Source organism: Onychostoma macrolepis, chromosome 19 (genome assembly GCF_012432095.1).
Source record: "Onychostoma macrolepis isolate SWU-2019 chromosome 19, ASM1243209v1, whole genome shotgun sequence".
Lineage (NCBI taxonomy): Eukaryota > Metazoa > Chordata > Actinopteri > Cypriniformes > Cyprinidae > Onychostoma > Onychostoma macrolepis.
Genome location: NC_081173.1, coordinates 21639571 through 21653169, shown reverse-complemented (window position 1 = coordinate 21653169; position 13599 = coordinate 21639571). Strand labels below are relative to the sequence as shown.

At 38.4% G+C, this 13599-nt stretch overlaps 1 protein-coding gene across 1 annotated transcript in view; it reads left to right on the top strand.

Annotated features, from left to right (window-relative positions):
* The window catches only part of pleca (plectin a), a 107595-nt gene extending 99072 nt beyond the window's left edge, over positions 1–8523 (top strand). Inside the window, 1 exon segment of the mRNA XM_058753584.1 lies at positions 130–8523. Within this exon segment, the coding sequence (XP_058609567.1) occupies positions 130–6438 (6309 nt within the window). The 3' untranslated portion in view covers positions 6439–8523.
* The last annotated feature ends 5076 nt before the right edge of the window (positions 8524–13599 follow it).

Below are 13599 nucleotides of genomic sequence, written 5' to 3'. Positions count from 1 at the left end.
ATTATAACTGCCTCTCAATATATATATAATTTTGGATTTGATTTGTGCAGTTATATTTTTCCTTGTACATTGATTTTTTTTTTTATGTCATGCATCGAAATAATGATTGTTTTATACTTTTTATCACAGATGGCCAATGTACAACAAGAACAGTTACAGCAGGAAAAGACTATCCTCCAGCAAACATTCTTAGCAGAAAAAGAAACACTGCTGAAGAAAGAGAAAGCTGTTGAGGCAGAGAAAAAGAAGCTGGAGAAGCTATTTGAAGATGAAGTTAAAAAGGCTGAAGCACTCAAAGATGAACAGGAGCGTCAGAAGAAGCAAATGGAGGAGGAGAAGAAGAAACTGCAGTCTGCTATGGATGCTGCTATCAAAAAGCAAAAGGATGCTGAGGAAGAGATGCATTCCAAGCAAAAAGAAATGCAAGAACTTGAAAAGAAAAGAATTGAACAAGAGAAACTTCTGGCAGAAGAAAACAAGAACTTGCGAGATAAACTTCAGCAGCTTCAGACTTCACAGAAGCCATCCCACACCAAGGAGATTGAAATCCAAACTGACAATGTCCCCGAAGAAGAGTTAGTTCAAATGACCATGGTAGAAACAACAAAGAAGGTCCTAAATGGCTCTACAGAAGTGGATGGTGTGAAAAAAGACGTACCCCTGGCATTTGATGGGATCAGAGAAAAGGTGCCTGCAAGCAGACTTCATGAGATTGGTGTGCTCAGCAAAAAAGAATTTGACAAGCTTAAGAAAGGCAAAACAACTGTGCAAGAGCTTTCTAAGAATGACAAGGTCAAGATGTGTCTAAAAGGTAAAGACTGCATTGGTGGTGTAATAGTTGAACCCAACCAGAAAATGAGTATCTATCAAGCTTTGAAGGACAAGAAGATTCCACAAAGCACAGCTATGATGCTTCTTGAAGCCCAAGCTGCATCTGGTTACATAATTGACCCCATTAAGAACAGAAGACTCTCTGTCAGTGAAGCTGTGAAGGATACCTTGATTGGACCCGAGTTGCACACCAAGTTGTTATCTGCCGAACGGGCTGCCACAGGATTCAAAGATCCTTTCACTGGAGATACAATCTCACTATTTGAAGCAATGAAAAAAGGTTTAATCGCAGAGGACCAGGCCTCTAAACTTCTTGACTCTCAATATGCAACTGGTGGGATAATCGATCCTGTCAATAGCCACCGTGTACCTGTCCAGGTGGCATGCACACAAGGTCAACTCGATGAAGACCTAAGCAAAGTTCTTTCCAGTCCTCCTGCTGACAAAAAAGCATTCGTTGACCCCAACACTCAGGATAGCCTCACTTACGGTGAGTTACTGGAGCGATGCAAACCAGATCCTGAGACAGGCATTCCATTACTACCAATCACAGAACAAGCAGCCCAAATTGAAAGAACTTATACCGATGAGGAAACTAAAGATGTATTTAGTAAGGCTAACTTAACAATTCCATTTGGAAGATTCAAAGGAAAGACTGTCACGATCTGGGAGGTCATAAACTCGGAGTACTTCACTGAAGATCAGAGAAAGGATCTTATCCGTCAATACAAGACAGGCAAAATTACAGTTGAAAAAATAATCAGAATTGTAATAACTGTTGTAGAGGACAAGGAGAACAAGAAGGAACCTGCGTTTGATGGTTTGAGATCATCAGTGCCAGCATCTGAACTTCTGGAAGCAAAAGTTATTAATAAAGATTTATTCAACAAATTGCACAATGGAAAAGCTACTCTTAAAGAGGTATCTGAGCTTGAACCTGTCAAGAAAGCCCTTAAGGGCACACACAGTATTGCTGGAGTGCAGATTGAGTCAACTTCTGAAAAGATGTCTTTCTACGAAGCCATGAAGAAAGACTTACTTGGAACAGAGCCTGCACTAAACCTTCTGGAGGCCCAAGCCGGAACAGGCTTTATAATTGATCCAGTGAAAAACCAAAAGCTCACAGTTGATGAAGCAGTCAAAAGTGGTGTTGTTGGCCCAGAGCTGCATGAGAAATTGTTGTCTGCAGAAAGAGCTGTTTGTGGTTACAAAGATCCATATACTGGAAAAACTGTATCCCTGTTTGAGGCAATGCAAAAAGATCTCATTAAGAAAGACCAAGGTGTCCGTCTGCTGGAAGCTCAACTTGCAACTGGAGGAATTATTGACCCTGAGAAAAGTTACCGCATCACTCCAGAAATTGCATATAAACGTGGTTACCTAAATGAGGAGATGAACCAAAACTTAAGCAGCCCATCAGACTCCAATACAGTATTTGTTGACCCCAACACACAAGAACATGTCACTTATGCTGAACTGCTGAAAAGATGCATCACTGATAAGCAGACTGGTCTCCCATTGCTGCCACTATCAGAAAAGGCAATCAAGTCAAAGGAAATGGAACCAGTTTCTGACGCACAAACTAAAGAGACCTTGAGCCATGCTACGGTTGAGTTACACAGTGGACTTTTTAAAGGAAGAATAATCACCATTTGGGAAATTATCAACTCTGAATATTTCACAGAAGAACAAAGGATTGAATTTATTCGGCAGTATAGAACAGGAAAAATCACTATTGAAAAACTGATCAAGATTGTGATCGCTACAGTGGATGAAAAAGAAAAGAAGAGACAGGACAACTTTGAAGGTTTCAGAGGTCCTGTACCAGCCAGTTCCTTGCTTGAATCTAAAATCATTGACAAAGACACCTATGATAAAATCCAACAAGGCAAAAAGAAACCTGCAGAAGTTAGTGACTCCATCAAACGCTACTTGCAAGGTTCTGATTGTATTGCTGGGGTATTTTTAGAAAAAAACAAGGAAAAACTTACCATTTACCAAGCAGTAAACCAGAAACTATTGACACCAAACACAGGTCTGTCCCTGCTAGAAGCCCAAGCAGCTACTGGCTACATAGTTGATCCCATCAGGAATGAGAAATTTACAGTGGATGATGCTGTTAAGGCTGGCATTGTCGGTCCAGAGCTTCATGAGAAACTGCTATCTGCAGAGAAAGCTGTTACTGGTTACAAAGATCCATACACTGGTAATAAGATCTCTCTTCTTCAAGCAATGCAAAAACAACTTGTTCTAAGAGAACATGCCATACCTCTTCTAGAAGCTCAGGAGGCTACTGGAGGGATAATTGATCCAGTAAACAGCCATCGACTTCCCAGTGATATAGCCATTCAGCGTGGCTACTTCAGCAAGCAATTAGCCAAATCATTTAAAGACCCCACAGATGACATCAAAGGTTTCACTGACCCTAACAAAGATGAGAATGTCACATACAAACAATTGAAGGAGAGTTGCATGACCGATCCAGAGTTTGGAATTGTCCTGTTGCCACTTTCTAAAGCCCAGACTCCAGAGAAAGCTGAGAAATCCTATGTTTACACTGAGGAGCAAGCACAAATGGACTTGGCTAACACTCAAATTGACATACCACATGAGAGTTTTGCTGGGAAACAAGTGACATTATGGGAAGTCATGAAATCAGATTTGCTTCCAGAAGAGGAAAGACAAAGGCTTCTTGAACAGTACCGCTCCGGCAAAATCACAAAAGAGAGAATGGTCATTATTGTAATTGAAATTATTGAACAAAGAGAGATTATCAGGACTGAGCAGAGTATGTCATGTGATGTCATCAGACGCCGGGTTACTATTGATGAACTTTACAGAGCTCGCATTATAGACCTTGAAACTTACAACCTGCTCAAACAAGGCAAGAAAACGATTCGGGAGGTTATGGAGATGCCAAGTGTGAAGCAGTATCTTTTTGGAACAGGCAGCATTGCTGGAATACTCTCAGATAGCTATGCTAAGGTTAGCATCTACCAAGCCATGAAGAGAGGTCTCATAAAACCTGACATTGGCATAGATCTGTTGGAGGCACAAGCAGCGACAGGATTCATCACTGACCCTGTGAAAGATGAATTGTTGACGGTTGATGAGGCCGTCCGGAAGGGTCTTGTTGGCCCAGAGATCCATGACAAACTCTTGTCTGCTGAAAGAGCAGTCACAGGTTACAAGGATCCCTACAGCGGTAAAGTGATTTCTTTATTCCAAGCCATGAAAAAGGACCTCGTTCCTGAGGATTATGCCATGAAGCTTTTGGAGGCCCAATTAGCAACAGGTGGCCTCATGGATCCAGAGTACTATTTCCGCCTCCCAGTTGATGTTGCCATGCAACGTGGTTACATAAACAAAGAAACCAGTGACAGGATATCTGATCCAAGTGGAGATGTCAAACAGTTTACGGATCCAACAACAGACGAAAAGCTGCCTTATGCACTACTTCTTAAAAGATGCAAGGTTGATAAAGACAGTGGCTTACGATTGTTGTCTCTGGCAGACAAGAGACTTCTATTTAAGGGCCTTAGAAAGCAGATCACCCCAGATGAGTTGTTGCGCTCTCAAATTATTGATCAGAAAACCTACACAGCTCTCATGGAAGGTACCATTTCTGTGGAGGACCTTAGTAAAGACCTGAAGAAATATCTTGAAGGCATCAGCTCTATTGCAGGTGTGTATGTAGAGGCTACCAAAGATCGACTGTCAGTCTACCAAGCCATGAAGAAGAACATGATCAGACCAGGCACTGCCTTTGAACTTCTGGAGGCTCAGGCAGCTACTGGGTATGTGATTGATCCGATCAAAAATCTCAAAATGAGTGTCAGTGAAGCTGTAAAAATGGGAGTTGTGGGACCAGAATTTAAAGATAAGCTCCTCTCTGCTGAACGAGCTGTGACCGGCTACAAAGATCCATACTCTGGCAAGGTAATCTCCCTGTTCCAGGCTATGAAGAAAGGTCTTATTCTGAAAGACCATGGTATCCGTCTGCTTGAGGCTCAAATAGCCACCGGTGGAATCATTGATCCTGAAGAGAGTCATCGACTGCCTGTTGAAATGGCCTACCAACGGGGTCTCTTTGATGAAGAGATGAATGGTATTCTCACTGATCCCTCTGATGACACAAAGGGGTTCTTCGATCCAAACACAGAAGAGAATTTGACCTACCTCCAGCTCATGGAGCGCTGCATGACAGACCCTGAAACTGGACTTTCACTTTTACTGATGAAAGAAAAGAAACGAGAGAGAAAGACTTCCTCCAAGTCTTCAGTCCGCAAACGTAGAGTTGTCATCGTAGATCCAGAAACGGGAAAAGAAATGTCTGTGTATGAGGCGTACCGCAAAGGGCTCATTGACCATCAAACATACATTGAGCTTGCAGAGCAAGAGTGTGAATGGGAAGAAATTACCACCTCATCATCAGATGGCGTTGTTAAGTCTATGATCACTGACAGAAGGTCTGGACGGCAGTATGACATTGATGATGCAATCTCCAAGGGCCTCATAGACCAGTCATCTTTGGACCAGTACCGTGCTGGTACCCTTTCCATCACTGAATTTGCAGACATGCTCTCTGGTAATATGAGTGGCTTCAGATCTCGATCATCTTCCTTTGGATCCAGCTCATCCTATCCCATGAGTCCAATTCCATCCATAAAGACGCCGGCCACAACCTGGACTGATCCAACTGAGGAAACTGGACCAGTGGCTGGAATTTTAGATACAGATACTTTGGAAAAGGTGTCAGTTACGGAGGCTATGCATCGGAATCTAGTTGACAATATCACTGGTCAAAGACTACTAGAAGCACAAGCATGCACAGGAGGAATTATTGACCCAAACACTGGAGAGAAATTCTCTGTTGCTGATGCAATGAACAAAGGGCTGGTGGACAAGATCATGGTTGATCGTATCAACCTAGCTCAGAAAGCTTTTCAGGGATTTGAAGATCCAAGAACCAAAACCAAAATGTCCGCCGCTCAAGCCTTAAAGAAGGGTTGGCTCTACTACGAAGCTGGCCAACGCTTCCTTGAAGTCCAGTACCTAACAGGTGGTTTAATTGAACCGGATGTTACAGGAAGAGTATCATTGGATGATGCTGTCAAGAAGGGCACTCTAGATGCACGCACTGCACAGAAACTGAGAGATGTCAGTGGATATTCAAAATACCTCACCTGCCCCAAAACAAAACTCAAGATCTCATACAAGGATGCCATGGACAGAAGCATGATCGAGGAAGGATCTGGCCTGAGGCTGCTAGAGGCATCCTCTCAGTCAAGTAAAGGCCTTTACAGCCCATACAGCATCAGTGGCTCTGGATCAACTTCAGGGTCGAGGTCTGGATCCAGAACTGGTTCAAGATCAGGCTCTAGAAGGGGAAGTTTTGATGCTACAGGCTCAGGTTTCTCCATGGGTTTTTCCTCATCTTACAGCCCCACTAGCTATGGCCGTCGTTATGATTCAGGGGCACATGGTGGACTTCAGATGGATGAGCTAAAGCAAGCCCTTCTAGCTTTAGCATCAGGCAGGAACTGTTGCTACGATGAAAAGAGAATCTTCACATTATCACAAACTCAGCCCTCTTTAGTTGCTTAATTTATGTACACAAAAGGACATTTATCCTGCTCTGCATGATATTGCTAATGGGCTTTTTTAATGATGGGAATAATAATGCTATATAAGACTGGCTTTAGTATTTTATTTCATTTTTATATATTTAGTTAAATATACAGATGTTTTTTCTCTCACTTTCCTTTTCATTTTGACATGACAGTATAAAATTATATCATAAACAGTTTATTCTGCACAGCATTCATGGCAGAATCATTTTCATATGTTTTTTTATATTCAGTCTTTTCAATTATTAGCAGTGTTAAATACGTATAGCCTCTCTTTTTTTATTATCTTATTTTTTTCCATGTACCTTGTAAACTGGCACATGAAAAATATTGAAGTTTCAAGAATGTTTAGATTTCTTGGAGAGGATATGGTAATGCTTCAAATGAGATGTAAAAGTTATGTGTTATATATTTGTGTGTATATGTAAAGATCCCTAGGGTATCTGTACACATTTGGTTGTATTTTAACACTGAACATTCTAAGCCAGCATGGTAAAAAAAGAAAAGAAAAAAAAAAAGAGCGAGCTGTTACTATCTGCAGAGCGGAATAAAGTCCATTTGGACATTTGTGATTGGGAGCATGTCAATAAACAAGACATTACACATCTTGGCAGCACTGCCATATACATTGTTCTTGAGAAATCCATTCTCTTCCATTATCGGAAACTAAAAAACAATAAACCTTGAACTATGCAGTCTTACTAGATAAAGTGAAATGAATTCACCAATCCTACAGCCATCTTAAAAACTCCAGATCCTTGCAGAATTTGCTACAAATCACTCTAAAGATGACAAGAAAACATTTTTAAAAGGCATAAGTGACTCACATCCCAACCATAATTTGCCTCTGGTCCTTCATCTGATTCAAAGGGGACCTCACTTGCGCCTTAACCTTGTGTGACGCCTGCATTCATTTTCTTGTAAATGTAATGTGCACCTTCTTAAGACAATAATTATGTCTCATTGCAGATTATATAGAATGTAACAATGTAGGATTTTCATTGTTTATTGTTGCATAAAAGTAGCCTATATCATTTGGGACACTCCCCTCTCTGTTACAATGTCAGTTTAAATATTAGCTAACCTGGCCGATAAAGTCAATTCAAACGATTTTTTTCATGCACTGTGTAGTTATCAAATCAGGAGGTGTCTCTTTCTGTTTCCACTACAGAATATGCCCCGACTACCTCTTTAAATTCAAGTCTCCATTTGTTATGATAATTTGCTTTGTTTTAAAGCACCAAATAGCTCCCTATCTTTCACTGCCACTTGAGCTCCACCTGTGTGTTAAGAGCGTATGGAATGGATTGCTCCTTACAAAAGACTCACAGTCAGTGTGATCTTTCAACCAACATACATGTTCCACTACCTTTATTTATGCTTCATTTTCAGCTTTGCTTATGAATTGTTAGAATTATTTGGTTAAGTAGAATTAAAAACGCTAATGGTGCATAGAAGAAATGAGACTGCTCCACTGATATTGCCCCTTACTGGTCAATTTGAACACTAAATCTAAGGTGTTTTAGAGTTGTACTAGAAACACTGGCGTGTAAACCACAGTACGTTCACTTTGTATATCAGTTGCCGTGTGTTGGTGTAATGATGTAGGCCTACTGACAAGCATTGCAATTAATTTAACATTGATCTCTGAACTGAATGTAGATGTTTACAAGAACAAGGTTCTCTGTAATTTAACAAATAATGCCATATCTAAAACTGTAGTCATAAAACGGAAATTTAGACTGAATTTCAACAAAAAGGCACAAAAAGAAAATCTGCTTCAGTCTCTCCAATCCGATGATGTTTTTTCACTGTACTGTAAATCATAATATTTCAATTTTAGTTATATTTTCCTATCTTCTGCTTTTTATGTTCTACTAACATGATTATAATGATGCAATATGAGCAGTTACTCTCAGCAAAACCTTTTTTTTAAAGTAAGCTTTTTGAGGCACTTAAAAGGTATATTTGAAACTGTTCTGATATTGAATGCATGATCTGAGTATGGTATTTACGAGATGAAATGTTAATATCCTGTTGTAAATAAATATTAAATATCTGCTGTACAGTGTCAGTTTACCTTTTTGTCAGCTCCTTGGTTGTTAGTCACATCAAGTAACACTGAAACAACAAAAATACACCAGAGAATGGCTTTAATGTCAATTTTCAGCATTAAAACAATGAAGTAGCATTCAATTTGTTTATATCTTAACATACATAAGGTTTTAAAGAAGTCTATACATAATTTATGTAATGTTTTAAATTCATTAACTTTGAGACATTTGCCTTGGGGTAAGAGAGAGGATTTGACACGCTGTGTGACAGGTTTTGTACTGTATTGGTTACAAACCCCCTCAAGCTATTCACACACACACACACACACACACACACAAAATACCCTTAATCACAAGATTTTTGAAGAAAATGATAGTAATTTGCATATAAACTCAAACCAACATGCCTGACTAAGCCAAAAGAAACAGGTTCTTATCATAAGGTTGACATCATAAATACCGTGCCATCCAAACATTGTAATTAAATGGTGTAATTAATGACTGTTTACAAGTTGGGTGTGTTTGATCATTTAATAATGCAGTTCAATAGAGTAATTATTTCTGAGCTTTGTCTTAAATATTTAAAGCAGTCTTCTAGCTCCATCTCCACCCGAACACTTACCAAAACTCTTGTCTCTGTCAATATTTGTTTGCATAACAAATGTCAAAGTCTGCCATTGACAGGTTTGGTTGCAACAAACTATTAGCAATTATTGGCACACCCCAAAACTTCAGTTCCCATCCTGTTCTTTATCCCTACTGAAACCGATTTAAGTAGTTTTCTCAGTAACTGATACTATCTTGAACACTTCATTGAAATGACCTAAAGCATGTGGACACCTGAACACCACACCCAGATGTGCTAGAAGATTTCATTGCAAAACAAAGGGAATTAATGCTGCCATTGCTGCTAAAGCAGCTTTCATACCTCTGGAAGGTTTTCCACGCATTAAATAATTTGCTTCCACTGATGCTAATAGATGAGCTTTGGTTTGCATTCCAGACTTATTGTCATGCTGGAAAAGAAAAGGTTTCATTTAATTGCAGTGCAGGTCAAATTTGACCCAATGTTAAAAGGTGGTACTGTTTTCTTGGTAAGAAGCAGAATCATAATATTAATTATTCCACAGTGTTTGTATTACATGTCCTCCCCCAAAGAATGCAGCATCATTTACCAAAATGCTTTCCTACTAAGCTGAATCACATTACATTAGGTGCTGTTTCTGTTACTTCCTGTTACTCAGGATATTGTGGGTGTCAAGACAAGAACAATGAGCAGAAAATGTGACACATTGTCCAGCTGGGAGAGGCAGTACATACTGTTAGTGAGACTAATAACGGGGAAACATTTAGTTTAATTTAACCAAATTAACTTCAACGGAATAGCTGGAAGACTGTACAGTGATTACATGCCCACATTAGACATTTTAGTTTTTCTTGATTGCTAACACACAATTTATGAAACAATTTACCATTTTCTCACAACTATAAACACAATCTCAAAACTACACACCAATTTGTGCAAACTTCAGACTTTCAGGTCAAAGTCAAACATTTTAGTCAAAAACATATTCTCTTTTGTCAGAATCTAATCTTTGACCTCAGATGACACACAAAGCTGTCAAATACACAGACTATTTTCCTGACTGGAGAACACTAGTGAGATCAGTTCAAAACACTGTTACAAAAACCTCCTTTTGGGAACTAGGAATCCTGCAATGACTGTTACAGTATACGGCATAAATAGAGCGGTGCAGATACAGTGAAATTCACCAATAAACTGTAAGAAAAGTTTACTTTCATTACACTACTGTAAAGTGATCCTACAGTAGATGAAAATCACTAGAAGAGAAAAGTTCAAAGACCAAACAACTGAATATACAGTAAACACACATTGGAATGTACTGTCAGTTACTGTCCATAAATAAATTCAGCATCCTCTGCCAAGTTGCATTACAGTATTGGTAATATCCTTATTTGTTATACTATAACAGTTTCTTAGTCTTCTGAGAAAAGGTCAGCTTTCCTTGTGATCATTCCATGCAAAAGAAGATGGTCAACTATAGTGCTTTATATTTCATCAGCAACAAATGACCTTTCACCTCGCCCCCTTCATTTTCCTTTTCTCCTCCTATTCCTCTTTGTCTCCCACTACCAGGATTCATTTTCCAAAACACATAACCACCTGTGCTCTTGTTCATATCATCCTGAGATTCTGACTGCCGTGTCATCAGTTTTGCTACTGAATGTTATTTGTGTTCATTTTGTGATTCTTGAGGTAGTTATATTGTGTGTTTGTGTTTTCTAAATGAGAACATGGTTAAACCTGTGCAAAATGATGCTGTTATTGTGTAGAGTTTCGCAGAAAACACAAATTGTGTGAAAACAGGTGAAATGTGTTCAAAGTTTGAACTGCATGACTAGTTTGGAAAATTGTGCCAAATGAATCAGTTATAGTGTGTTAGCAATCGAGAAAAACTGTAATAAACAAGTGACATTTCGCTGTGCTATGCCGTCATTGAAATATTTTAAAATCTCACAGCTGAAATGAGGCAAACAGAAACTTACTATGGTTTTATTGCTTTTATGCTAGAAAACCCAGAGTAGCACACAGACCTGGAAAGCATGATCATTTATGTTTTTAGCAGGAGTGACTCGTTTGTTTTGGAAAGTTTCCCTGAAAGTTTTTATATGTGGGCACTGGGCAGGTATGTGGGTATGATTGTAGAGACCTGCTTCATGTCACTGCAAAATATGCAAATACATTTTTTGGCATACTGTTACAAGCTCTCATACATTTTTGCATTTTTTTATTATCTGAAGTGAAACTGTTGTTTTCTGAATATACAAAAGCACAGGAGTAATAAAATAATATGTATCAAGTAATAAAAATAGCACTATAAAACAGATGTTTGCACTCCAGTTTACGCTTTCTTGCCAAACAATTCACAAAACTGTCCCAAAATATATTTGTTTTGTGGTCATTCTAACAATACATCAAACAAATCCTCTCATAGGAAAAAAATGAAATCCCTCTCTTTCTCTCTCTACAATGAAAATATATTTTTATTTTAAATTTATTTATTTATTTGAGAGAGAGAGAGAGAGAGAGAGAGAAAGATTACAATTTTTTCTCGACCCCCAAAGGTTTCAGTGGTGATAGTAGGGGGTACTGTCACTTTATTGAATCAAGAGCTTCACAAGCTTTAAAGGTGTTGTAAACTCCTTCAGTTGTGACTATTCATATTAAATTGTGGCCTCAGACACCTTACTGAATGAATTATTTTACATCCACTTTAGTCCCTGATATGTAAACCGCTTTAGCACTAAGGTTAATAATTCACCTCTATGGCTGCTGCACAGTGACGTATATAGTAGCTGGTGAACCTTTTTTTTTTTTTTTTTTTTTAATGCTATAGCCTTTATTATATAGTAAATGCAGCTGGAGCACTGTATTAACTAATGAACATCTAAGTTTGGAGCAACATCTTAAGTTATTTGTATTACTCATTTCTTTGCACATTTGGAAAACACTTGCACTGCAATACAAGAATGTTTGTATTCTGAAGGCTTTAGTAATGAGTAAACTTGCAGAGCGTCAGTGCTTTTTTCAGCTATCTTTTCTGTGTTCAAGAGTTTTCCAGGGAAGACACGACTGACACTATATGTAGCAACCCTATGAAGTATTTACTTTCATTATGAATTTAGTATCCAAAACAATTATATTTATTATTAAAAATGATTATAAATGGTGATTATAGCCTGGCTCACCTCATCGTAGAACAATTTATGATTTCCTCCATTTTAATTTCCTCTGGCGCAAATACAACTAAATCATTGTGTTTGTTTTTTATAGTTATTCTCAAAAATTAGTTCCTACAGCTTAAGGCTTCTGGCATTTTTTCTACTTTTAAAAATTATTTAATTAATCTTTTAATAATTTTTAATGTTACATAAATTTTGTCTTTTTAATTTTAATATTAAATGTGAGCTGTGCCTATATAGGTTGGATATATATAAAAAATAATGCACCATTAGAAGGCTATATATAAAACAGCTCAACATTAATAACCTCAATGACCATTTCTTTAAAAAACAATTTTTTTTTTTTTTTACACATTATTTTGGTGGACAATGACACATGAGGGGCCTCAACCTTATCACAGATTTTTTTTCTTCCCCGGAAAATTTCTACTTCAGACTGTAAAACTGCCACACCTAATTTCTTTTGGCCAAGTCTTGTGTACTTGTTCTGTCAGTTCCTCTTGACTGCATCTGCACTAAAAATGTGGGAGGGATCAGAAAGACAAACAAGACATCTTAAGTACTCAAGAATTCTAAAGCTGCTTGAACTTGTATGCAATGATTGGGAAAATCACTAATAAAAAAAAATTGGCACACAGTGAAAGTGGTTTTAACACTTGAATCTATAGTCCTACAAGTCTCTCAAACCGCACTATGCATGAAATCACACAAACATATTAATAACCACACCTTTCACTTTGGCAGAGCTCTGCCTCTACGAAAGTAATTACAAAATCATTTCCGTAACACGCAAATGAAATAATGACAAGACAGTTGAAAAGGTCTGATTTTCCCTGAGGGTTTAGATGATTAGTTCAGCATGAATTGCAACAATGTAGAATGATTCCTTGTACTAATTCCCATAAATACCTCACAGTTCCGTGCAGAAACTGCTTAGTCAGGATTAGTGTTTATCAGAAACCAAAAAATTCAAATGAAACTTTTCATTAAACTAACAAGTCGAAACAGGTCTGCTGCATGCCATCCATGAAACATGCAGTACTTTATTTGCTCAATTTAATGTTCAGTCACTAATGTGCGACATTATCAACAAATGGTCTGTCCATCTTAACCTGGAATCTTTGCTTTCTTCGAGGTATGTTTATCCAAAAACCAAGAGCGACAGGTAGAGCAGAATCTCATTTTATGCCCACTGAAAGTGTCTCCACCAAGACTCAGAGATAAGACTTAGCATGCAGTCCAACACAGTCTTCGGTCACCTTGTGTGCAGCAGTGTGGGTGTCAACATACCGAGCCGTCTTCACGGAAAGATGAGGAAT